The sequence below is a fragment of the Equus przewalskii genome, chromosome 26 (assembly GCF_037783145.1).
Source record: "Equus przewalskii isolate Varuska chromosome 26, EquPr2, whole genome shotgun sequence".
NCBI lineage: Eukaryota > Metazoa > Chordata > Mammalia > Perissodactyla > Equidae > Equus > Equus przewalskii.
Window position 1 is genome coordinate 7,586,405 of NC_091856.1, and position 27,564 is coordinate 7,613,968.

The following is a 27,564-nucleotide window of genomic DNA, read 5'->3' on the forward strand; positions in this document are numbered from 1 at the left end:
CTAGAGGGAAAGATGAAGGACTTAAATGCAAATTCTCTGGGTGAAGCTGCAGGAAAGTGGTGCTAAGGTGATCTTGAGATTTATTATCTCGTAAGGGATATTTTCCTAAAATTGCTGTTTAAAAGGAGGAAAGAATACAGGTGACTTCAGGAGAAGAGAGGGTTTTCAAAGAGAGATCAATGGTACATAAATGATGGTTGGGGCTCAAAGAAGAGCCAAACAATTTTGCTGTCCATCCATCCTGGAGCCAGCCACCTCCAGCCCGAGAGAAAGAGCAGTGCTGACTGTCCCGAGCAGTCTCATGGGATGAAATCTGTGCAGTCCTCTCTTTACTGAGGCCCATATCCAAATTCTACTTTAACGTTAAACTTGTTTTCTCTCAGTAACTTGCAGCCCTGTTTCCTACCACTCAGTTGCTGTTTGGTCTGTTATTGCCTTCCCAGGGGATGGCAAATGTCAAAATTTGTTTTCCATAAATGATCTTTATGTAAGACCCAGTCCTGCTATTGAATCACTCTGGCAGGAGACAGTCCACACTGTCTCCCAGTGTGTCTGCATGTACACATGAACACACCTCACATTCTCACACACTAAACTGGGGAATGGGAGGGGAAGGATGTCTTGGAAGAGACTGGAAGCATTCCAAAGCAGAGACTTGGAGAGGAGACAGAGAACAGAGCAATGTCTGAGAATGGGTGTATACTTGCGGCACATGTTCATTATCGCTTTATTTCTGTTTCCTATGAAGATGAAAGTGAGAGGAAGTTTGTAGTTGAGCAATTACTACGTGCCCTGCACTTTATCCACATCAAATCATGTGCTTCTAGGACAACCCTAACAATATTCCTGTCCTCATTTTATGGATGAGGAAAGTGAGTCTCGATGATAAGTAACTTGCCCAATGGCCACCCAACCAATAAGCCATGAATCTGAACAGGGTCTCTCCAACTCCAGAACTCCTGTGCCCTCTACCCCCATTCCCTGAATGGAGGAAGTATAAGAGAGCTGGAGAGGGGCTGGCCTGGTGGCTCAGCGGTTAAGTGAGCACATTCCACTTCGGTGGCCCGGGGTTTCCCAGTTACGATCTCAGGTGCAGACATGGCACCGCTTGGCAAGCCATGCTGTGGCAGGCGTCCCACGTACAAAGTGGAGGAAGATGGGCATGGATGTTAGCTTGGGGCCAGTCTTCCTCAGCAAAAAGAGGAGGATTGGCAGCAGATGTTAGCTCAGGGCTAATCTTCCTCAAAAAAAAAAAAAATCAAGAAGAAACATGTCTTTGAGCTGGCCCAGTGGCACAGTGGTTAAGTGCGCACGTTCTGCTTTGGCAGCCCCAGGTTCGCCGGTTTAATTCCTTGGTGTGGACATGACACCACTTGGCACGCCATGCTGTGGTAGGCGCCCCACATATAAAGTGGAGGAAGATGAGCACGGATGTTAGCTCAGGGCCAGTCTTCCTCAGCAAAAAGAAGAGGATTGGCAGCAGATGTTAGCTCAGGGCTGATCTTCCTAAAAAAAAATAAAAGAGAGAGAGAGAGAGCTGGAGAGTGAGGTGGAGGAAAGCCAGGTAGAGAATGTTTATGTAAATATTCTGCAGGGTTTGAAGAGTCACAGGAAAGATTCACAGGTCTGGATCTGGAAACAAAGATACAGAACGATGGAAGAGAGAGAATGGAAAGGGACAGATAAACTCTACGTGGGCAAAAGAAGCAGAGAAGATGGTAAAAACAGACTCAGTTATGAAAGGACCTCAGTAGGAAAGAAAGAAAAGTGAGTTATAATTTATAGGGAAAGCTTTTTTTTTTTTTTTTTTTATTAATGTTATGATAGATTACAAGCTTGTGAGATTTCAGTTGTACGTTTTTGTTAGTCATGTTGTGGGTACACCACTTCCCCCTCCGTACCCTCCCCCCACCCCCCCTTTTCCCTGGTAACCACCGATCAGATCTCCTTCTCAATATACTAATTTCCACCTATGAGTGGAGTCATATAGAGTTCGTCTTTCTCTGACTGACTTATTTCGCTTAACATAATGCCCTCGAGGTCCATCCACGTTGTTGTGAATGGGCCAATTTCGTCTTTTTTTATGGCTGAGTAGTATTCCATTGTGTATATATACCACATCTTCTTTATCCAATCATCAGTTTCTGGGCATGTAGGCTGGTTCCACGTCATGGCTATTGTAAATAATGCTGCGATGAACATAGGGGTGCAACGGACTCTTGAGATATCTGATATCAGGTTCTTAGGATAGATACCCAGTAATGGGATGGCTGGGTCATAGGGTATTTCTATTTTTAACTTTTTGAGAAATCTCCATACTGTTTTCCATAGTGGCTGTACCAGTTTGCATTCCCACCAACAGTGTATGAGGGTTCCTCTTTCTCCACAACCTCTCCAACATTTGTCGTTCTTGGTTTTGGATGTTTTTGCCAATCTAACGGGGGTAAGGTGATATCTTAGTGTAGTTTTGATTTGCATTTCCCTGATGATTAGCGATGATGAACATCTTTTCATGTGTCTATTGGCCATATTCATATCTTCTTTTGAGAAATGTCTGTTCATGTCCTCTGCCCATTTTTTGATCGGGTTGTTTGTTTTTTTTATTGTTAAGCAGTGTGAGTTCTTTGTATATTATGGAGATTAACCCTTTGTCGGATAAGTGGCTTGTAAATATTTTTTCCCAATTAGTGAGCTGTTTTTTTGTTTCAATCCTGTTTTCCCTTGCCTTGAAGAAGCTCTTTAGTCTGATGAAGTCCCATTTGTTTATTCTTTCTATTGTTTCCCTCAACTGAGGAGTTACAGTGTCCGAAAAGATTCTTTTGAAACTGATGTCAAAGAGTGTACTACCTATATTCTCTTCCAAAAGACTTATTGTCTCAGGCCTAATCTTTAGGTCTTTGATCCATTTTGAGTTTATTTTGGTGTGTGGTGAAAAAGAATGGTCAATTTTCAATCTTTTGCATGTGGCTGTCCAGTTTTCCCAGCACCATTTGTTGAAGAGACGTTCTTTTCTCCATTGTAGGCCCTCTGCTCCTTTGTCGAAGATTAGCTGTCCATAGATGTGTGGTTTTATCTCTGGGCTTTCAATTCTGTTCCATTGATCTGTGGACCTGTTTTTGTACCAGTACCATGCTGTTTTGATCACTGTAGCTTTGTAGTATGTTTTGAAATCGGGGATTGTGATTCCGCCGGCTTTGTTTTTCTTGCTCAGGATTGCTTTAGCAATTCGCGGTCTTTTGTTCCCCCATATGAATTTTAGGATTGTTTGTTCAATTTCTGTGAAGAATGTTCTTGGGATTCTGATTGGGATAGCATTGAATCTGTATATTGCTTTAGGTAGTATGGACATTTTAACTATGTTTATTCTTCCAATCCATGTGCAAGGAATGTTTTTCCATCTCTTTATGTCATCGCCTATTTCTTTCAAGAAAGTCTTGTAGTTTTCATTGTATAGATCCTTCACTTCCTTGGTTAAGTTTATCCCAAGGTATTTTATTCTTTTCGTTGCGATTGTGAATGGGATAGAGTTCTTGAGTTCTTTTTCTGTTAGTTCATTGTTAGTGTATAGAAATGCTACTGATTTATGCACGTTAATTTTATACCCTGCTACTTTGCTGTAGTTGTTGATTATTTCTAATAGTTTTTCTGTGGATTCTTTGGGGTTTTCTATGTATAAGCACTTAGAATGGGCTCAGCAGACACCCTGGGTGACGTTTCAGGTATTTCCATGGTCCCTAACCGCTGGCTCAAAGGAAAAAAGTCACTATGGTGGGGATGTTCTAGGGGAAAGGCCTGCCAGCCTCAGAGATGGCCAGGCATTGATGGCTGCAGTCTGACCTCAGTCTTTTTTCCCCTCATCCTGCAGGGAATGTGTGTGGTCCATAACTTTAAAGGAACACAAGGATCTCCTTCCAAACCCAAGCCCGAGGACCCCCGTGGAGTACCCCTCATGGCTTTCCCAAGGATAGAAAGCCCTCTGGAAACCTTAAGTGCACAGGTATAGTAAAGCGGTTTTAGCAAGTCAAACGCACAGGCTCAAGGCCTGTGATCTTGGGAGGTCAACGAATGCATTCCTCCACTGGAAGCACGAAACTGCTGAATCCACTCAGCGTCAAGAAAAGTCTGATGTGAGGTCCCTCAAGAACGTCACAGCTTCCCTCGAGTAGTCCTGCATTCATTCTAGGGCTTGGCAATCATGAATCCTCAGGAAGTTCTTAGTATTAACTTAAACCCCAGCTGCTTCAAGATACCTTGACATCTAGGGTAATACCACATTTATGAAATTTGGACCAATCATGTGGGAAGCCAATTGATTTAGTAACTAGGACAATACTTGGAAAGAAAAAGGTTTTGTTGCATCCAGTGAAAGATGTAAAGTGGAAGTACATTAAAGAGGTTATTAACTCAGTGTGTTTTGGGAGCTGTTTTGATGACAGCTATTAAAAATTCAATTCAATACCTCCTGATCACGTATTTACACGGGGACGTTGCTTCATGCCAGGGATACAGAAAATAATCAGCCACACTGTCCTTGCCCTCAGAGAACTCAGAGATGATCAGGAACAGTGGATATCAATGAGTAATTATAATAGGATGTGCTGAATCAGAAGGCCACCAAGCACGGTATGAATGCAAATGAAGAAAAAATATCTATTCTGTCTGAGAAGACAGGAAAACCATGGAGAAGACTTGCCAGCTGAAGGGAGCCCGGAAGATGGTATTAAGCACTTTGCCTCGGACAGTTGCTAGGTGCTTTACAAATATATTCTTATTTGAACAAAAACCATATTGAATCGATAGTAAATTCCTATTTCACAGATAAAGATAGGTACGAAGGTAGCCATGTTAAATTGCCCGAGGCCACCCATAGCTAGCACGGATGAGAACTGGGATGAGTGTTTCTTTAAGACAGAGAAAGGGCTAACTAATAAAAAAACCAGGGTTTTTATTATCATGCCACTTTTTTCAGGTAGCTGAGTCCTGCTAAGTGTTTATTTTCTGTAACAGTCTGTTTATCTTGAAGTTTTGTTTGTATTTGGCATTTCCTTACTAAACCATTTTAATAGATGGTGCAAGGAGAAAGCAATCACCTCCCAGTGGAATTATCATGTACTTCATACCAGTATATTATAAAATATTTCTCATTATTTAAAGATTACTAACTGCCAGGCATCTCTCTGAGATAGACTATTTCTTTTCACGTTTAATGAAGTCTTTCTAATTTCATTAATGAACCAGAAAACAAAAAATAAAGCTGTTTTCATCTTGGGAGAAATATTTAGGGCTCTCCATTTAAGCCAGCACAAAGTATGTTTCTATTTGTTTGTTTTCCCTTAACCTGCATTAAGGTGAAAACTTTGACTTGGTTTAATTAGAAATAACCTCTTGAAGAATTGATTATTGGTTTATTTATATATAGCCTATTGATGCAGCTTGAATGACAAATTAGCTAAATAATGACACTTTGTAATGAAATTGTAAACTAGGCTCTCCCTAGTTTTTCTTCCCTAATTATGTTTCTGTACCACGTGAAGCCAGAGTGGTTCCCTCTAATTTTGTGGAGAAGCAACTGAGACAAGGGTGAATTTAAAAAGCGAACCGAAATATTTGCTGAGTTTCACAGACGTGTCAGTTTCTGTGTCCTTATAAATGCTGTCCATTTTGCCCTAAGAATATTCCTTTCCACCCCATCTTTCTGCCCAGCACTGCTCAAGCATTGCCCTCTGTGTGAAGCCTTCTCCAGACTTCTCTCTCTCTTCTCCCTCAGGGTGATTAATGGTTGACTAGGCCAAGAGATGTCCAGACCATGTTTTGGGTGATTCCACTTGAAAAATGAAATGCCAAACAGAGTTTCAAAAACTGCTGTTCACAAAATAGATAAAGAATTCTTTAAAAATATATATCAATTCATTGTTCACTACAGGCAATAGTTAAACTTCTTTCAAATCCATTGATGTATCTTTGTTTCCATGTGTGTCATCTCATCTGGATACAATTTGAGGCCTTTCTTGAATACCAGGCTTGGGCCACTCGTGTGATTGCCCCTCAAAGTTAATGCCAATAGTGTCCTCTCATATCTGCCTCCCCCAAGGACTTGGAGATCTTTGAGGATCTAGACCTTATGAATCATGTCTTAGTCACTCTCTATATTGCCTGGCATCCACTAGATGTGAAATAAATGTTTAATGGGTGGATAGATGCAGCCCAGAACCCGAACCTGAACTGGACACTTTAGTCAAAACCAAGAACCTAAAATCAAAGCATCGATACTATCTAAACCTCCATGAAAAATAGAAATTTATGCGAAACGATGAACAGGACTTCTGTAGGCCAATGAAAATAAAGCTACAGGAAGCTGGATGGAAAGTGTTGCCTCTCAAGTGATGTCTTCCATCCCAGTTGTGGAAGATTCAAGAAACCAAACATCTGCTTTTAGTATCAAATGTTTCCACATGGATAGTTACAAAGATATACCTTTATTTGTTGGTCAATAAAAGAAAATGATCATTTATTGCAAGTCATCACATTCAATCCTCATAATAATCCTGCAATTGGCATTATTATCCTATTTTATAGATGAAGTAAGCAAGGCACAGAGAGTTTAAGTAACATGCCCAAGGTCACCCAGTGGAAATTAAAACACAGGCCCATCTAATTCTAAAGGCTCTGCTTGCTCTACTACGCCACATGGCCTGAGATTTCATTCAAGGGAAATTCCTTTTTGAAATCTGCAACTCTCAGCATTGAATATGGACTATGGAGGAGAGTGTGTTTGAACTGAACTGCACCGAACTGGTGAGTGTGAACTGAGCTACAGCTCTTCCAAGATAAACGTGCCCTGTGTCTTCCCCTGCAGGCAGGAGCTGCCTGTGTAACTCCAACAGCCAGGGTTTCTGTTAGAAGCTGCTCCTTTGTAATTTCTAGGATAGAAGCATCTTCCCAGGAAGAGGACCTTTTGGGATCTGGGAGAAGATATGACCCTCTCTTCAAAGCACACATTCACCCATGGGAGATCCATCCTACTGTTCAAAATACCTCGGAGAGAAGACTGTCTGGATACGGAAGGTCCCCAGTCCCCTCCTTGCCTTTCTCCTGAGATGTTCTTTCTCCTTCACCACGTGGAGCCCCCAGAGCTACTGTGCTCTTTCTTCCTCTCTGAAACTTCAGCTCAGATTTGAGTGTTTGCCTCCCATGATTCCCCTTAGTTTGGTTGATTGAGACAGAGTGCGTTTTCTAAAATCTTTCCCAAGTACTAAGAGAAACCAAAAAGTAAATAATTATAGAATCCAAACAAAACAAAAATGGTTAAGTTTCCATAGCATTATTTTGTGATCCTCTGGCATTATTGTGATCTCGTAGAGACCGCCTTCTAGATTCCACAGTCCTTGTGATCCTAAAGAGACGAGCTTCAGGCTCTCCACATTCTGCATCCCCACCTCACAGTCACCTGAGCAACCAAGCTGAGCGTTGAACATGGGTGTCCTTGTTGAACACAGTTTATGTTAACAAAGAGTTAAGTTAGAGATGAAACAATTAACTCACGCTGGGTGTGGTACAAAGTCTCCCTATGTCTTGGATGGGAGGAAAGAAGACGTTTTTTTTCTTTAACAGAAATAAAGAAGAATCCAGTCTCTGCTGAGACCTAGATGCCTGGAACCTGACTCCAGGAGATTCTGATTCAGCAATTCTGGGGTGAAAAAAATTATATTTAAGAAAATATTCCCAGAGGAATTCTAATGGCTCCCTTGATTCAAAACTAGTGCTATTATAGGTTTCATATTATAAATAGGAAAAAAGACTTGGAAAGTTAAAGAAATCTGCCCCAAATCACCCACTTAGCTATCTTAGCGTGTTGAGTTACTTTGTTTTTACCACCAACTCTCAAATGGGATCTTATAAACATATAAATGACTGAAGTATTGATGAAAAAAATCTTCAGAAAGCATATTGTAAGAATAAAAACATAAAAAGGAAAGTTATTTTTCACATTATGGCAAGAAATGCATCAAACCTTGATTTTCACAAATATGGCGGGTGAAAGTACCTTAACAAATACCAAATACTCAGTTTCTAAAATGTGTAGTTGAGAGTAGCTCTCAAGAAAATAACATAAATCTCTAGTGTGCTAAAAAACAAACTGGAGTCAGGAAACCCACAATAATCAGTTAGATCTAAAGCCACAGTTTCTTAAGGTGATTTGCCAATTCCATGGACTGGGGGTTTTAAGATGAAACAAAAGAGAGAAATCCTTGGGCCTGTAAAAGGTGGGGGTTATATATACAAGTTACATAGACGAAAGAGGTAGGGGTTATGTAAACAAGCCATATAAACAACATTTGATAGAATCACAAAGAAAAATGGACAAAGCTGCAATCATAGTAAGAGATTTTAAGACATTTCTCTTTGTAATTAATAAGGAAAGTATAGTAAAGATATCGATGATTAATAAGGTTGATCTAATGTGCATTGTATGTAATCCTCCTCAAAGTATATGAAAATAGACGTGCCACAGGACTGTAAAAGCAAGTCTCCAGAAATTTTAAGGGATCTATATCACACAGACCACATTCTCTAAAAAACAATTTAAAGATACCTAAAAACAAAAAACCCTACTCCTTTTAATATTTGGAAATGTTATACTCCCTTCTATGTAACTCATGACTCAAAGAATAAATCATATGGAAAATTTTCAGAAATTAAAGCTTCAACATTAAAAAAGATGTATGATGTAGCTACAGTTACTTTGAGATCCTTCGATGTTTATATTAGAAAATAGTTGAGGGACTGACCAGTGGCGCAGCGGTTAAGTGCACATGTTCCACTTCAGCTGCACAGGGTTCACCGGTTTGGATCCAGGGTGCGGACATGGCACCACTTGGTATGCCATGCTGTGGTAGGCGTCCCACATAAAAAGTAGAGGAAGATGGGCATGGATGTTAGCTCAGGGCCAGTCTTCCTCAGTGTAAAGAGGAGGATTGGCAGCAGTTAGCTCATGGCTAATCTTCCTCAAAAAAGAAAAAATAGTTGAGTAAGTATAATGTAAGACAGAGTTATATAGTGAACAAGTTTAGATGAAGAAAGGATCTGATTTTGGTTGAAAAATCTGGGAAGATTTAATAGAAGAGGTAGCAATTGGAGAGGCCTTGGAAGAGCATACCAGGGAGAGGGAACAGCCTGTGCAAACTCGAGGAGAGAAGAATACAGGGGATATTCAGGGAAGAATGAGGGTGTGCATGAGTTAATCAACCCAAACCTAAGATTTTATCTGCTTGTGTTTGCAGAATCACTCTGCCTCCATGACCGAAGTTACCTGAGACGGCTGACGTGTCACGAGATGTTTTTTTTTTAATCACCTTCCAATTCAATACTTCAAGACACAGTTACGCGATGTCAAACTGTGAAGACAAGTATTATGTTTATCTAGTTAGAGGCTAATGTTTTGTACATTTTTGTATGAGGAAGTGATGTAGCTTGCTCTGATTTTTTTTTTTTTTTGGTCAGCTTTAATATATTTATGCCAGAATTTTAAACCAACAAAATTTTCTTCTTGTTCAAGTGTGCATTGAAGAACCACATTTATTCAATGGTTGAAGTTGTTTTGTGATATTTGTACACAAACCTTCTTTTCTTGGTTTTATAGACACGGAAATAAAATTAATATAACAACTCATTTGAACCTTTTATTACCACAGTTTCTGCCTCCTCCAGAAGTTTTGAATTTTAATGGAAGTTAACTTTTGAGTTGCAGGGAGGAGAATGTTGGTTAATGGTAAATCTCAAAATCAATTGTGCAGAAAGAAATAGTTACTTTCAAAAAGAACTGTGTGTTTTGATCTCTTAACATGTTATTGCATTCTAAGTTAAAGTAATTTATTAATGAAGTCACCTAGTGACACAAACAATTGGCAGAGAATCCTGGATTTGAGGGGTGTTGGGATTATATGATTCTTTCTGAGATCATGGCCTCGCCCATCTAAGAAACTTCAGATCTTTCTGGAATTATGTCCTTGGACAAGCAGCTGACACTGCGGCCTTCTTTCCAAAAAGTAGCCAGCACCAGCCTCCCATGTCAACTCAACAGTTTTGTATATCATATTGTATGGACTTTATATGAAAATGAATATTTTACAGTTTGCACAGTATTATTTTACAGAAAGGCTATCAGAGCATCTACACCCTAGAGCCCCAGAGCAACAGCTTGACTTTGTGGCTTTTAATTGTTCTAGAATTTTAACTGCATCTCATTTTTCTAGCATGGTAATAACTAATGTGTAACTCCTCAGAGAGAAGGAGCGCCCTTGTCTGTACCGATCAGAATGTTTTCCTGACACTTCCATGTTGGCTCTTCTTAGCTTTTTTTGTACATATTTTTTTTCTAAAGAGAAGAAAAAAAGTTATCACAAAATGTATTCTGGCTCATGTCCTTTGTTTACGTTTCATCCACGGGACAAAGGTATTTGGAGAGTCACAATGAAGTGACCTCAATAAATGTTTATACTTTTTCAGTTGCATGCCTGCTGAGATAAATCCTGGAGGCATGACCGATCATCATTTCTTGAGAGAGAGAGTGTGTGGGTGGGTGTGTTTAAGCAAAATAAAAGAATTCTTGAAATTATTTTAATGAAGGGAATGAGAGCTCAATTTTATTTCAGTGTTCATGATAAGACATTCTGAAAAATGCTGGAAGGCTATATTGATTTTACATTACCCATTTCCCATCACAACGAGAGTCCATTTAAATGTCTGACTACCAGATGTATTTCCAAGAACACAAGTCAAGTTGATGAAGTGTTATCCTTCCACACTTCTTTCCCCTTTTGATCTGGAAGGGCCTATCAGAAGTGACCCAAAAGCTCTGGCCACAGACTCCAATTTCCTGGCCTTGGGTTTGGGGGCTATTGGTACATGACTGAGTCCTGCTCCACGGGACACCATACTGGGGCACTCGGAGCTAAGGGGGATCTCTGGGCTCACATCCCTGGGATCACTGAGCCAGTCTGATCTTTCCATTCTGCCATGGCAACCGTTGCCCCTTTTAGCCCCACGTCTCTTCACAGGCCTCACATTGACCTTTCCAGCCTGCCGTTTGAGATTCATTTCTTAGGGCTCAGGACCCTCCCACATGGGTCTCCTACCAAGGACAAAGCCCTTTGTCTAAATAGGACGAGCGGTCATGATAGCCTCGGAGAGGATGAATTCTGCAATGAGCTTTTCTTCTTTTTAAGGAAAGCCCAGAGAAGCCTAAGAAATCCGACTCACTGTGAGAGGAAGTGGGAGGAACAAAAGAACAGCTCATAAAGTGTACTGACATAAGGAACCTCAGGAGACTGAGAGCCCCGGAGGATGCCGATGACATCTTTCATGGCTTTGATTCTGCGCCCAGGACAGGGCCTGACACAGAGCAAACAATTAGTTAAAGTTTGTCAGATCAATGGATTCCAGGCTTTCTCCTAATTTGGCTGAAGGAGACTGCGATTCATTTGGAAATAAAGAGAATTTGAACGGGGCCTGAAGGTAGCTGTTTAGAGATGGAGACGGTAAGGGTGAGAGAGCTGCACACATCAGTTATGAACATGTGAGGCCTCTCGGGAGGTTCCAAACCTCTCCCCCTAGGGCTGTGATAGACAGAAGGGCTGTACACTGCGTATCCGAATCAGAGAACACAAACAGGCGTAATCCCATCCTCAGAAGGAGAGGGAGGGGCTATCATTGGGATGATTTAAAGAGCAGAATAGCAGGAGTAGCATTTCCATTTCAAAAAATTGGCCTGATTTCCCTATTGTCCGCAGCTCCCAGAACCTCTCAAGAGTGTTAAATATCTTGGAGGCAGATACATCGGCTACCAGATTGCCCTAGTTTGTTTTAAGAAGTAGGAACTATTAACACTATTATACTGTTCCTGCCCTGCTAATTCAAGATGAGCACTAGACCTAGTCTATCATTTGCCAGCATCCCCTGACTACCATGGGAACTTTGTAGTGAACACCCAACCTCTTGCTTGCATCTTAGTTCTTGATCCAGATGTCCAAGATGAATTGATACATTCATTCCCTCAATGAGTACTTAATGAGCTCTAAAATCATGCTAAGAACTGGCAATATGCAACAAAATAAATTGACCTACTTCTTACCCACATGAAACTTAGAGTCAAGTGGAAGAAAAGGAAAACAACTACAAAAAAATTAATATATAATTAGTGCTTTAGAGGGAGACCTGATTTAGAGCAAGATAAAGTATTATCAAGAAAGGCTTCTTTAAAGAAGTGACATATACATTAGAATGATTAGGAGGTGACTAGACAGAAAGCAGAGAAAAGTATATGAGGCCAAGGGAACAGCTTGTGCAAAGGTCCTGGGGCAGGAAAGAGCTTTACACATGTGAAGGCCAGAATGGCTGGATCCCAGTGAGAGACACTTGATGATTCTGTAGAGCATGTTGGAGACTTTGGAGGCCTTGTTACGGATGTCGGAATTTATCCTAAAGTGACAGGAAGCCCTTGATAAGCAGGAGAATGGCATAATCAGATTTGTGTTTTTAATAGATCCTCCTATGCTACTTCTGTGTGTAACATAGTTTAAAAGGAATCAAGAGTAGAAGTGAGATTATCAGTTAAGAGGCTACTCTGTTGGGCAAAACATGATTATGATTTGCACGAGGGTAGTGGCAGTAATGAGAGAGAGTGGATTGGAAGGATATACACAATAGCTAGGAGTAGACTCAACAGGGTTTGAAGCTCGATGGGATGATAGTTTTCAGTAACACTTTCTTCCTAAAGGAACTTTTCCAAATCTAACTTCTCTGCTCACAGGAGCCTGGTGATGGATGAAAAGCTGGAAAAAAAAGAAATTGAGTTTGACTCTACTTTCCAGCCCTCTGATCCCTGTGGAGCTCAGGTAACTCCACTTGCCCTCTGACATTAGAAAGACTCTGGTGCCTTTGTCCTCAGCCTGGCTTGTTCATTTTGGTATCCTGTGTGTCAGCATCTGTAAAAGATCACACTCTGTGGCCTTCTCATGAAACCGAGTAAATCTGTGTGAAGGGTGGAGAGTAGGGTGAGGCTGACACTCTTTCCCTCGAAGGCCGTCTCTTGAAAGGAAAAGTGGGCTTACTTTGCCCTGTTAACTTTAGTGGAACATCCATCAATTGATCTCAAATACTTTGGAACGGAGTACAGCTCTTCTTTTGGGATAATGATGTTTAATGTTATTACATAAAGTCATATCTCCACTGCATTGTCCTGGAAAGCAATTTTTTTTCAATTTCAAGTAATGTTCTACAGTACTTCAGAATTAAGTAAATCCAGGCTCACTAGAGTCATATAGACTCATTATACATAATTCTGTACAAAATATTTATGTCCTCTTCTCATTCTCCCTCTTTATAGCCAACAGAGTTTCTGCCTTTGCAGGGACCACGAGGTCAGGTGCGTTCTCATCTGGGCATTTCTTCTATCCTGTTCTTCAGCAGCTGCAGGGGTGAGGGTGAGGACAGGCAGGTGCGCCTCCACCCCAGCTGCCCGTTGTCTGGTGAAGCTCGATCTGGTTCGGGTCTTGGGCCCCATGAGGTCCACATACAGAGCTAATTGACTAAATACTCACCAGAGTTAATTGAATTAATTCTCCATTGGAGGAGTTTTGAGATGTTTGACCACCATAAAAATAGACTTCTGTACCTTTGGTACAATCAGTCATACCAAGACCCACTGGCTATGTGTTAATGAACCTACCACTGCCTGTTGAAGTCACTAATTCTGGTGAACATGTACCAGCTCTACCACCATAACTTTTGCCTCATTGGCATGATGTTGGAGTCTATTCAAAATACGCCCTTATTAAAGGATAAAGCTAACTGGCCCTGATATGTGTTCTTATAGGATTCTTAGCAATATATCCCTTCACCAGACTTATTCCTTCTCATTATCCTAGTATCTTTGATCTAGGAACTTAGAAAGAAAAAAATCACTTACTTTGAGAGGCAGTTCAAATGCTGTATCCTCTGTGGTGCTTTCCCTGGATACCGAGGACAGAATTGTTACCACCACCACCTGTATTTCCATAGCTTTTCTAGTAACTTTACCACAACCAACGGGAGGAGGATGTCAGGGCAAGGAGGATAGAGTCTCTGATGCTACCTCATTCCTCAGGCAGGATTCTCAGGATGGAAGCCACCACACGCCAGGTCTGGACCTCATCCTTCCTGGCTTGAAGCCAGGCTCTGAGTTCCTCAAAGAGGACCCATTCCTTTGTGATGGCCTCTTGATTACTGAAGCTAGCAGGATAAAAAACTTAACCCATTTCTCTGCCTAAATATTTTCTAAAACCAATATAAACTTGCTAGGGAGCCTCTCTATGCCAGTGAGTACAGAGAAAAAATAAATCAACTTACCAATGAAGTGTGATTTCATCTCTTGCAGTTAAACCAGTCTCTTTAGGGTAAAATCAGTCCCTTTTGGAGACATTAGTTGTTTCCTTATCTTGACATTATTTTTGTAACAAAACCACCCCCAAGGCAAATAGATAGAAATGGGGGGAAAAATGAAGCAAGAAAATGCAAAGAGCAAAGCATGTAAATACATTTTGCATTTTAAAATATTTCTCTATCACACCATGAATAAACTAAAAACAGTTTATTAATTAATTGATGGTGGAAACATCACTCTCTAGTATCCAGAATTTGACATCCCTTACCCATACCCCGTCTTGTAATCAGGATGTCTAGAAAACCATTTCATTAGTTAAAATGTTGCTTGGTGAGCATGAAATCCCAACCAAAAAAAGTCAAATAGTGTAAATGGATATTTCAATGAGCCTGGGAAAAGCCTGCTATGTGGCCCTGGTCCTATGGCCAAGATGACTTTTCGGTGGTTGACTCCACTAGATTTCCTCCACTGGAGGGCTTTCTTCTTCCTTTGCCCTGGTTTTTCTCATTCAGGGCAGTGCTGGACGTTCCCCAAACCTTTCTCGCTGAGGCCAGAATGTAGCTCTGCTTGGTCTGATTTTTCTTTCTTTACGTGTAGTAATAGCAATTAAAGTATTTCAGGGCCCTGTGACTTTGGACTGAGAAGGTCTTTTACCATTATGTGTTGAGCTAATCAAATTGAAAAATTATAAGGACCCTTACCACATCCAACCTCAGTTATAGAGGAGGCCATAATGTAACAGACAAGAGACGACCGAATTATTTCATCCCTCGCTCCTGCAGTGTGGGTGGATACTGCTGTCAGGTGGGTGAAATAATAGCTACATGAGTTTTGGAGGAACACTGTAAATTCAATCCTATTGTAAGTTAATGTATACTTGTGTGAGCTGAGGTGAATTAAGCTCCCCACGGCTTAGTTTACTCACCTGTAAAATGGAAATACTCTTGTGACTACCCATGCTGTGACGGTGAATTTTATGTGTCAACTTGACTGAGCCACAGAGTGCCTAGACATTTGGCCAAATATTATTCTGGGTACGTCTGTGAGGATGTTTTCTTTTTAGTGTAGACCAGTCATGGTTTTTTTTTTTCCCCCTCCATCTAATGATTAGTGTAGGCATGGACATGTGACATAATTCTGGCCAATGAGATGTCAGAGACATCTGGAGAGAATGGAGATTGTCTGAAAGAGACATTTTGGGAATTTGGGGGGAAGTTTTCCTTGTCTTAAAAAGCAAAGAGATGACAACTTTCCCCTTTGGATGTTGCTTTTTCTTGAGGCTAAGGATATATTGAGTTCAGGAGGGGAGCGAGTCTGAGGATAAAACGAACACACAACATCTGAGCCAGATGAGTTGCAGAGAAACGGAACTGGGGCTCTAATTATGTTGTTTCCATAGTTGTTCAATCTTTGAATTTCTTCTATTGGATTCAATAAATTTCCCTATTTGTTTAAGCCATTTACATTGAGATTCTCTGCTCTTTGCTATTGAAGACTGTCATGATCACGAACACTTCTCCCATCACGGCAGTCCACCCTCTTTTGGATCTGGCTCAAGGTAGTGTAGAAGGACAAATTGCACAACCTAATTTTTTAAAAGAAAATTGAGCAAGATGGATTAAAAATTAATAACCATCTTGAACTTCATGAGACATTCATTAAACTTTTTAACTTTCATAAGCCCACATAATACGCATAACCCAAGGACCATGTATTGTTGCTAGAGGTGATTATATTACATTTTCTTTGTAAAAATGGGATAGTGGGAAGAAGTGAAACCTCCTATGGTGAGTAGAGTTACTTTGTGATTAGAGATGAGCTGAAAATAAGCCACCTATTTTTCAGAAACACAGACACAAAAATGCTTATTGAGTGTTTACCGTATACTAGAAACTCTGCTGAAAGCTTTTCATGAGTTATCTAATTTAATCTTCACATCACCTTAATGGCATACCCTCCCAAACAATGCCCTTACTTTAACAGTAGACACCGTGTGAGGCTGGGAGTTCAGCTTGCGTTGTAATTCAGCCAGTCACAGGGTAAGATTCTGGGTTTGATTTTTAGCAATCTCATCCCTGAGGCTACAGAAGATAAGGATTTTCTTCAAGCACACATAGAAGCTTTTAGATCATTTATGGGACACATAAGCTGGGAATCTAAATCCCTGATTTCATCCTTTTCTTTCCCCACTTTGCTCAGTGACATTAAGAGCAACTAGCCAATCTCATTATATTCATTAGTTTGCCAAGAAAATTCAAAAGTAGTGTATACAAAGCCACCTAGACCCTGCTTCTTAGAAGTGGTTGATCAGGAGTATCCAAAGGTGATATTTGCATATCTCTATGGTCAGATTATGCCATGAACTATTAATATTCTCTTTACTACTGGAAATAGAGTCACTAGCATCTTTCAATCTAATCAGATTAAAGAGCTAATTCCAGAAATCCCAGAACCAATACAGAAAACTCATCCTTAAAATTCTGCTTTCTTTAGAACCACTCTCAGTACCAAAATCTGTATTAGCCAGGGTTCTCCAGAGAAACAGAACCAACATGATGTATATAGAGAGAAATTAATTTATTATAAGGAATTGGCTCATGCAGTTATGGAGGCTGAGCTGTCCCGAGATCTGCAATCAGCAAGCTAGAAACCCAGGAGAGCTGATAGTGTAATTCTATTCTGAGTCTGAAAGCCTGAGAATCATGAGAGCCAATAATGTAAGTTCCAGTCTGAAAGCTGTCCGGCTTGAGATCAAGAAGAGCTGATGTTTCAGTATGAGTCTGAAGGCAGGAAAAGACCAATGTCTTAGCTCAAACAGTCAGGCAGAAGGAGTTCCCTCTTACTTGAGTAGTAATCTTTGTCCAGAAGTTACAGAAGACAGTTTGAATGCAGGAGAAACAAGAAGAGCACCTTCTCCACTGCAATTTTCATCTATTATGAAAATAGTTAGGGGAAACAGGAAAAGCAGGCGAGGTAAACCATGCTAACTGCCAACTCAATAGCCCCAGCTACTAATGGATCTCATTTTTGTTCACTGTCCACCAAATGGACACCCATGGGTAAATCTTGATTGTCCAAGTTGTTATGGTGGTCTCATTTCCCTTGCCTGTGAGTACTTTAGGCATGAACATGTGACATGGCTTTGGCCACTGAGACATGGGGAAATCTAAGGGAGGTTTTCTTCACAAGATACTGGAGCCTGTGGTAGACATCTTAGAACAATAGAGGGAGCTAGCGTAAGAGAATAAGTTAACATGATAAGGATTGCAGAGCAGAAAGATGGAAGGGATTTCATTCTTTTTTGTTGTTTTGTTTTGTTTTGGTGAGGAAGATTCTCCCTGAGCTGACATCTGTTGCCAATCTTCCTCTTTTTTTTTTCTTTTTTTTGCTTGAGGAAAATGAGCCCTGAGCTAACATCTGTGCCAATCTTCCTCTACTTTGTATGTGGGATGACTCCACAGCATGGCTGATGAGTGGAGTTGATCTCTGCCCAGGGTCTAAACTGCGAACCCAGGCTGCCAGAGTGGAACATGCAGAACTTTAACCACTGGGCTGTGGGTTGGCCCCAGGAATTTCGTTCTTAATAACACTGCTGAGCTACTGAATAAACGAATGCGGAATAAACCAAAACCATCCTGCCCTATGGATTTCTTTTTATGAGAGACAGTAATTGCCCAGTTGTGTAAGTCACTTTTAGTTAGATTTCTCTAACCAAGTAATAGGGCAAGACTAAATGTCTAAAAGACTAAATGGAGCTGGGAGCTGAGATCCCAGTGAAGCCTTGCAAAGAAGGCCATGAAGAAGCTATGTTTCACTTTGCTGAAATCAGATCCCTAAAAAGAGCTGGGTAGTGCTGGGAGAAGTGGGTTTCTTAATCTCAATAAGAAGACTCTGGTTAATTTTGTTTTTTAAAAAAATACAATGACATTATCCTGCACAGAATTTGAGTGTGTTCATGAAACCTACAAGTGAAAAGAAGAATAAGGAAGGATGATGTATTGATCTATCTATAAAATGAGAACAGGATAATGTACAGTACAGTGACAGTAATTAACAATACTGTATTGTATACCAGAAATTTGCTGCAAGACTAGATCGTAACTGTTCTTACCACAAGAAAAAATTGATAGCTATGTGACATGATGATGGTCTTAGCTCACCTTATTGTGGTCATCATTTCACAATATATACATACATCAAATTATCACGTTGTACTCCTTAAATTTACACAATGTTATTTGTCAATTATACCTCTGAGGGAACAATGAGAACAGGCTTTAAGGAAACAGATCCAATTAGACATCATGGAAATTGAAAATAATCATCATCAAAATAATACACAAGAAATGAGCTAAATAGCACGTCAGACACAACTGAAGGAAAAATTAGTGAGTCGAACAATTAAAAGGTGACGTTCTCCAAGAATGCACAGGGAAAAAGCAAAAAGAAGTGAAAGGATGAGAAAAATTTAATATTCATGGAGGATACAACCAGAAGTTCCCAAATCCTCTTAATTGGGGTTCCAGAAGGAGAGAAAGGAAAAAATGAAAAAGGTGAAGCGACCAGATAATAGACACAAATGTCCTAAAGCTGAAGATAGCTACATCTTTAGTTTGAAATCGCCCATATAGTACCAAGCAAAATAAATTAAAATAGTAATAATAAACTCACCCCTAATCATTTCTTTTTTTAAAAATTTTTAATTTTATTTATTTATTTTTTTTGAGGGAGATTAGATCTGAGCTAACATGTGCCACCAATCCTCCTCTTTTTGCTGAGGAAGACTGGCCCTGAGCTAACATCTATGCCCATCTTCCTCTACTTTGCACGTGGGACATCTGCCACAGCGTAGCTTGACAAGTGGTGCATAGGTCTGCACCTAGGATCTGAACCAGCGAACCCTGGGCTGCCGAAGTGGAATGTGCGGACTTAACTGCACCACCAGGCTGGTCCCACACATACTCACTTCTTGATGAAATCTCAGAACACTAAGAACAAAGAGAAAATTGTAAAAAGCTTTCAGAGGAAGAAAAAAAATTCCACAAAGTAACAAGAATCAGAGTTCTTGTTGGCAACAATGGATGCCAGAATAAAAGACCAAAGATCAGGGAAAATAATTGTTAACATCAAATTTTATATGTATAAAAATTATAACTGAAGAGTGAGAGCAAAATATAAACATTTTCAGATGTACAAAGATTCAGATGAATATTAATCATTTTTGAATAATTACTTGAGTTTGTACTTGGAAGAAATGGCCAAATGGAAGATAAAGCCGAGAATTAAAAAGACAGGTTGTAAGAAAGAGTGAGGAGCAAAGGAACTATTAAAGCATAGTTATTTAAATAATTATTGGTTATAAAAAAATGAATAATCTGAAATTAATGGGAGAAAAAGATGCAGTATATGCTAAAGTTCTTGCCTTTGGGGGCAGAAAGATAAATATATTGATTATGTCTTTTATTTTTTTAACTTTTTATTATGAAAAATTGAAAGCACACATAAAAGAAAACGTTATCACAAATGTCACTATACCCGTCATCTAGATGTAATCATTGTTCACATTTTGCCATATTCCTGTAGTATTTTAAAATAATTCCCAAATATTGTGACCCTTCACCTTTAAATATATCAGTAGGCATCTCTAAATAGCGACTTTTTTACATAACCACAATATCATTATGACACCTAACAAGATAATAATAATTCCTTAATATCATTTAATATCTAGTCCATATTCAGATTTCTCTAATTGCCCCCAAAATGTCTTTTTACAGTTATTCTTTTCAAACCAGGTCCACACATAGCATTTGGTTGATATGTCTCTTTTAATTCTGAACAGTCCACCAGCTCACTCCAATGCAAAAAAAAAAAAGGAAAAAAATCCCAAGTTTTTCATGTGATTAACTTGTAAAGAGATGAGGACATAGAACGACCCACAATCTGGATTTGCTTGTCTCCTTGGAGTGCCTTTTAACTTGTTCTTTAGCCACTATATCAATGAGAAGTTTGATCGAAAGGCTTGATCAGGTTCAAGTTAAACAGTGTTGTTAGACGTTGTCTAGGTAATGCTGGACACTCCACATTAAATCTAATCATGAAGCACAATGTCAAACTGACCATTTTCAGAGATGCTAAATTTGATCAGTGGGTTCAGGTGGTGATCTGATCCCCCCATTGCAAAGTGACGTTCTTCCTCCCTCCCCCTTACAACCAGGAAGTTATCTACAGGCTGATACTTTGTACTTCTGTAAAATTACTCATGTGTTTAAGAGGAAGAAAAAAAAGTAAATCAGAAACTATTTAGAAATTCATAAAACGAGAGCATTGTGTATCAAGAGCCAAAAAAATAAACAGAAAAATGGCAGAAGGAATGGATTTATTTTCAAGAAACAGAAATCAATGAATGAGGAAAAAATAGATTTGACCAATAAACAAACCAAAACCTGTTCTTGGAAAAGATCAATAAAATAGAAAAATATTTGGCAATTCAGACGGAGAGGGAAAAAAAGCATTTGAGTAAACAATAGGGAACATGTGAAAAACTGTAAGAGCAAAATGGGTTCTAGAAAATATGGGTGAAATTCTCAGAAAATATAAATGACCAGGTTGGCTCCAAAAGAAATTGTAAACCCCAAATTAGTTAATATGAGAAATTCATCTGTTAAAGTTAGATGACTGAGTAATTTTAGTTCATTAATTAATGTAACTCACCCCCTAACAGATTGGAGGAGGAAAGTGTTATGAAAATGATAATATCTAACTCTTGTATAGCAATTGCTATGTGCCAGGTACTGTTCTAATAGCTTTAAATATGTTACCTCACTGACTTTCAATAAGTGCTACAAAGGTATTTGATTAAAGTTAATCTCATCCCTGATTAAAATTGTAAAAAGATATATATTTTAGGAATAAAAAGAAGCAACACTATTCTAAAAAATTAAAGTATCTACTGGAAATCTATAGCAAGCATTACACTTGATGATCGTATTAGACCTTTTCATATCAAATGTCAAGAATTCAACTCGAAACAGTTTAAGCAGAAAATGTATTTCCACAAGGAACTTGGAAGTTTCAGGGAATTCATCTAGATTGGCAAGAGCTGGATCAAGGTATCCCTAACTTGGGTACAAAAGATCATTTAATTGCAAGGGTATCACAATTTTGAAACAGCCAAATACCCTGGTGCGTATAGACTATGATTAGATATACAAAAATTCAAAGCACATACAAATTTGTTAGAAATACTTCAGATTCAACTGTGCCCTGGTCCTTTGATTCCGTCCAATTTCCTTCCAGTTGATTCAATATGACTGTCAATCCAGAGAATCAGGAGAGCCTGCCCTCCCCACCACATCCCGGCCTCATCCTCGTTTTTTTTCCCCCAACTCCATCATTAGCCTTAGCCCTTACTCAGAATTTGCCCCTGGTCAGAATAAGGTGTCGCCTGAAGAATTTCTGGATCTCTGCCCAGGAGTGCTCCTGGGCTGCACCATGAGCAACACGGTCCCCTCCCCAGAGTATGGGGGCAGAAAGGCTGTAGCTCCAGGAAGCATAGCACGAGGGCCCATGGGGACTCTCTAAGAGGTGGCCCGCCCCTGGGTAGACCAGCATCCTTCCACTACTTCTCCCGTGGCTCCGCAGCTGGTCCAGGGCCTGCTCCGCATATTGCCTGCTATTGAAGCACTCGTCGTCCCCTGATATAATGAAGAGGATCGGACCCCTGGCCTTTTCAACAGGAAGCACGCTCTGCTGATTTAGTTTTTCCCGAGGGTCCCCCTTGTAGTGGCGGAGTCGCACAGCCCCTGAGATGTCCATCTGCATGCGCTCCAGAAACGAGGGGATGGGTTTCATAACCATATCCCTGTACTTGAGAGGAAATTCAAAGATGGCATTGGTCCCATTAATCCAGACAGTGGCTACCACCTGCTTCAGGTAGCAGGCCATGGCCAGCCCTATCTCTGCACCTTTGCTTGTCGAGAGCACTCCGATTCCTGGCTTTTGGATCTGAAGCACAAAATAAAGGGAACTCATTACAGACCATACTCTGAGAAGGGCACTGTCCTACCCGCTAGTATGATGGCAAGTGTCAGAAAATGGGCAGGACGTGGGAGCCGCCAGGACGGTGGGGGGTGGTCCTGGCGCTCTGGTTTACCAGCTTCTGTGACTGTCAATATTACCTACTTACCCGCTCTAAGCCTTATTGTCTTATGGGGGTGATAATATTACCTACCTTGCAGGATTGTTATGAAGATCAAGTGAAACAGTAGAAATAAAACTCCTTGCTAAAGGAAGAGTTTTACCGAAAGCGAAAGGGTCAAATGCACCAGCAACATTCCACATCCTGAGTGGAGGCAGGTAAGCTTTCAGAAGAATCAAATTCTCTCCAGCTAGGAAAAGAGGTTTCCCAGGTTCCGTCAAATGTTTTGTAAGTGTAATTAATATTTAAATAGCATTTCACAGCTACAAAGGTTTTGCACATCTCTTAATCCAAAGGCTAATCGTGAAAGCATTGGGAGTGTAAAGATGAAAGACTTGAATTCTATAAACAATTGAATTTCTGTACCCAGTCCAATAGGAAAAGTAGGAGGTCATAGGAGGGAGTCCTTAATTCTGTGGTAGGCTGAGGAAGCCGAGGGAGAGAAGAAGTCTGAGAGCTGAGTGAAGAAAGGAAGAGCATTCTGGACAGCAAGCAGCAAATCCATAGCGACCTGGTAGGTTTATCTTGCTCACAGGTGATTCTGATGACAGAAAGGTGGAACTAATGTTAATATGGTCCAACTTAATAGAATGTCATCCCGGATGCCTGACAATGTGATATCTATTCTGATGTGTCTTTTTTTAGTCATTAACACAAATATCAGTACGATGGGACCTCTTCAAGAGAGCTAAATCATAATTCATCTGATATTTAACTCATAGCAGAAAGCTGGGTTATGAGATGTGTTATTCCAATCCTTTTCAAATTCAAATGTGCACACGAATCACCTGGGGATGCTGTTAAAATGCAGATGCTGCTTCAGGGATGGGGCCTGGGAGTCTACGTTCAAACGGCTCCCAGGTACCAAGGCCCCTGGTCCATGGATCACACTTTCAACAGTACAACACTTGACAAAGAGTTCTAGAATGACCCTTCCTTTCAAGATTCCTTTCCCTGGCCTGGCTCCTGGCATTGGGTGCTTACTTAGGCCTAGTTCTGTCCCTAGATCTGAAAACTTAACTAAAGAGCTACGAGCTCATCAGATGGTGCAGCCACCTGAGTTTTGCTGACAATTCTGCTCTGATCTCACGGCCCAGCTTTAGTAGTGAACCTCCGTGTTGTTAATCTGACTCTTTCGTTTGACTTACTCTAGCCTAACCTTATGCAGAGATAATCACTGAAGTTTGGAAATGTGTCAAGACAGAGAATTCATGATTGGAGATCAGTGGCTGATAAAAAATTGAGGAGCCGCTGATGAATGTCACAAGCACTATAAATGTAAGCAGCCTTGGCTTTTTTCTGTTGAACAATCATAGCATAGCCACCATTTATTGTCTTCTTTGTGCCATTAAGCACTAAGCTGATCACTAACCAACCCAACAATCCTACAAGGTAGCTATTATCATCCCCATGTTAAGTGTTTAACTGTGCGATGCCCAAGTCTAAACAGATGATGAAAGAGGCAGAACAGAGATTTGTGGGGGGTTTTTTTCCTGTAATGTTGCAAGGTAAAATGAAGAGTATTTTCAGTACCTTGGGATGAGCTAGTAGCAAGTTGGCAGCTTCCTCAAAGTAATCCAGGTCCACCTCCTGCAGTTGCTCGGGCAGGTCTTCATAGGCGAAATATGCCAATGCCAGCATTGCAAAGCCACGGGCAGCCAAAAGACTGGCCCGAAATTCCACTAGACCCCCCAATGCCCCCAAACAAATCAATGATGCCTGGGAAAGGGCCTGCCCCTGAGATCAATAAAGAGAGAAGAGATTGGGATCAGAAAAAAGTGGAAAGAAGGTCAAGGAGATAGAAAGCAATGAAAGTGCAGGCTGAGCAAAATGAATTCCACCTTCACACACACACACACACACACACACACACACACAGACACCCCCAATGGCATGTTAGTTTTAAAACATTGTGGGAAATGCTAATTTTCCAATGAAACGATGCCGTTTGTTTTTGTCTCCATCAACAGTGTTTTCTCTGCCACCACACATTAGTCTCACCCGGAGGGAGAAAAAGAGCTCCTCGCACGCGACCTTCTCGGATCTGCACCCGCTGCACCTCAGGGACCGAGAACCAGCGCTGCACCGTCTGGCGGGCCCTGGGCTCAATCGTGACTGAATCTTGGAAGCAAACTGAGTCATACAGCTCCAGAGTGACCCAAAAGGGGCTGTTCATTACATCGTGCTTAATAAGCCTACCAAAAGGCCTCTCGGACTTCATAGCCCAGAAGAGGCCCATCGGATGGACCCCTACATAGTCACCACCAAGTGCAGGATCCTGCTCCAGGTCCAGTTTGCCTGCCTGGTTAGCCTTGTAGAAGGCTTTGGACTTGTACAGATTCCCCTTCTCATCCTTCAGAGATGCCATGAGGGTCACTGTCTGCAACGGGGGCAGGCCTGTCACTTGGATGTGCACTGGCTCATCCATGAGGGCACTTGCTGGGGTGGCTGTCAGCTGGATCATTGGCAACTGGCGAAGGGACCAAGTAGTATTTCGGGGTGTCCTGCAGTGGGAAAGGAGACTTGAGTTGGAAACTTAAATTCCAAGGAAAGGGTCCAGATAAGACCTACATGAGGTCTGGCCAAGTTAGACTTCTGGAGACTTGATGCAAAATACACAGACCCTTCGGAGGGGTAGAAGATGCGCAGAGAGTACTGGTTATTCTCATTTTACAAATGAGGAAACAGGTTAAGTGACCTGCTTAAAGTCTCATAAATAATTAATGGTAGAACTGGAAATTCAAGCTAGGTCTGACACCACAGCCTCCTGTCTTACCCGTTATAACACTGCAGTAAATCCTACTTTAGGGCTTTAAGTTGAGCTTTAATTCCTCAGTTGAGACAATACCCATGTGACCTATTTCACAGAGTGTTTGTTAGGATCCAAGGGCGTAATGCGTGATAAAGGGCTTATAGGAAGGATCAGAGCTGCCTCTCAACCCTGTAGCAGCCTGGAGTAGAGTTATATGAACAGGAAACTTATTATGGCGGTGTTTAATGTTTTTTAGTCTCTAATCCCTCCCTGCCATCGTAAGACCAAACTCCAGCTCTTTTCAGAGTTCTCATTGTTTGTTCTTTTTAAGGGAAAACAAAACTTCATGATCTTGTCTCTGCTTTGATGCCTTTCCAATGGAGTGATAAATGTCAAACGTTGTTTGTATTAAGGAGACAGTAATACACATTTGATCAGCTGTTTTGTACTCTGCTCATTATGAGCAAAATTTGAGGCCTTTCGTCCTTTCTTCCTTCCTTCCTTCCTCCTTGCCTCCCTCCCTTCTCCTTTCTCTCCCTCCCTCTCTCTCGTCTTCTTTCCTTGCTTCCTTTCTTCTATATCTCGTTCCACCAAAGATTTGAACCTGTTTACAGATAACAGATTCAGAGTAAAATAAAATAAGATTCAGGAAAATATAAACTAGAATCAGAGGCATTGGTCAAAGAAAACCTGGAGCATGAAAAGTAGAGCATTTTGTGGACTGTCAGTTTGGCACTGAATTAGTGGTAGAAAAAGGAAAAAAGGCCACCTGGTCAGTTCCATTGTTCTAATTATTCTCATAGAAAAAGTTACCAGTTCCTCAGGGGAAAGGAAAAAGCGAGGTCCTTCCAAAATTTAGCTCTAAAAGAAATTTCTCGTATGAGACTTTAACATAGCCATGCACCATGTTTTCAACAATTCCTCACATAAATTGTAGTAACAGTTGTCTCCTCAAAAAGCTTAATTCTCCAAGGGGTCCTTAGTTTTATTTTATGGAGGAATGCCAAATAAAGGCTTTGGGGTTTAGATTTGTGAGCACAAAAACTTCTGGAGACATAAACTGGCTCTGGCAGTGCAGGGGCAGGGAGGGGCTCTTGATGCCCAGTTCTTCACTGTGGAAAGGGGGTCGTTGGTGGTAGGAGAGAGTCAAAGCAAAAATGCCTTTCGCTTACTTGAAAAAAGTGATTTTCTGCAAAGGACACACTCCTCCCCACCTGATCCCCCATCCACATCCGTATTACTGACCATTTTACAGAAACCTAAACTCATGGTCGATGGAATCATTTTAAGTAAATAGAATGATTGTGACTGTTTTTCCTCAATGCTGGGGAAGTTCTTCACAGAAGAAAGTGGCACCAATGTAAACTTTATGGGTCTTTCATTCATGTTAGGGAGATGGGACATGGAATATTAAAAAGAATGTTCCGCGTCCCATGCAACATTTCAGTGCTCAAGTATTTTCTGATCTAATCCTTCCTGTAAGCCTCTGTATCTGCTGTTTCCTTTGTCCCCAAGACAGAGATCATTAAGAAGGGATAACTGATTCCCCTATTTCATGAATCCTTTCCCAGCTCTTGCTGTTATTCTCCTTCTCAAGACTTCTATGCGATGTATTGACTCAATACAGACTTTATTTTCAAGTGGAATTGATTAGAATTGCTTACCATGTCCACTCTGCAGCATGCATCCTGCTCGGGTCTCATTCTCCTGAGGGAACTGCAAACTCCTCAAGGGTAGCTACTATGTGAGAAAACTTTAAGGGTCCTAGTGCTCCTCACAGAGTAAACTATGCAATGTACATGCTTAGGAGTTATGAGATTCATAACAGGGGTAGAAAATAATAGCACCAAAATGCAGTAAAAATATGCTACTTATATATATAGTGCTTTTGTAATATAAAATATTGAGGTTTCTTCCCAAGCCATGGTTCCTCTTTATCTGAGAACTGCCCCCAAAAGCCCAGAGATAGACACTCAGCAGCTATGTTTATACCAAGTGACCTCAACCCTGGGGCCATTGCACCTTGGATCAGAGCTGGATACCTGATTCAAGATGTGCCAGGGACGTTCTCTCTTTGCCAGTTTAGAAGTGGGACCCAGAGATCACCAGTCACTCTATCAGGGTCAAAACTAAAGATGAGGCAAGAGGACACCTACGTTGCAAAATTTACTTGCATGACCAAGACCCTGAAGT

The 27,564-nt window shown here is 40.7% G+C and overlaps 2 protein-coding genes across 6 annotated transcripts in view; one reads left to right on the forward strand and one right to left on the reverse strand.

The window, feature by feature from the left end:
- Positions 1–10,409, forward strand: part of PLPPR1 (phospholipid phosphatase related 1) — a 264,088-nt gene extending 253,679 nt beyond the window's left edge. For all 5 annotated transcript variants that reach the window (XM_070595294.1, XM_070595293.1, XM_070595295.1 and 2 more), the window contains 2 exons: positions 3,866–3,997; positions 9,282–10,409. In XM_070595294.1, the coding sequence (XP_070451395.1) occupies positions 3,866–3,997; positions 9,282–9,314 (165 nt within the window). In that variant the 3' untranslated portion in view covers positions 9,315–10,409. The remainder of the gene's footprint in view (positions 1–3,865; positions 3,998–9,281) is intronic.
- A 9,468-nt stretch (positions 10,410–19,877) lies between these two features.
- On the reverse strand, positions 19,878–27,205 carry LOC103568036 (acyl-coenzyme A amino acid N-acyltransferase 2-like). Its single transcript, XM_070595291.1, is given in 5 exon segments — positions 19,878–22,426; positions 24,153–24,311; positions 24,313–24,356; positions 24,621–25,123; positions 27,036–27,205. Coding segments are annotated over 5 exon segments (1,323 nt in total). The 5' UTR covers positions 27,059–27,205; the 3' UTR covers positions 19,878–21,832.
- Between the last annotated feature and the right edge of the window lie 359 nt (positions 27,206–27,564).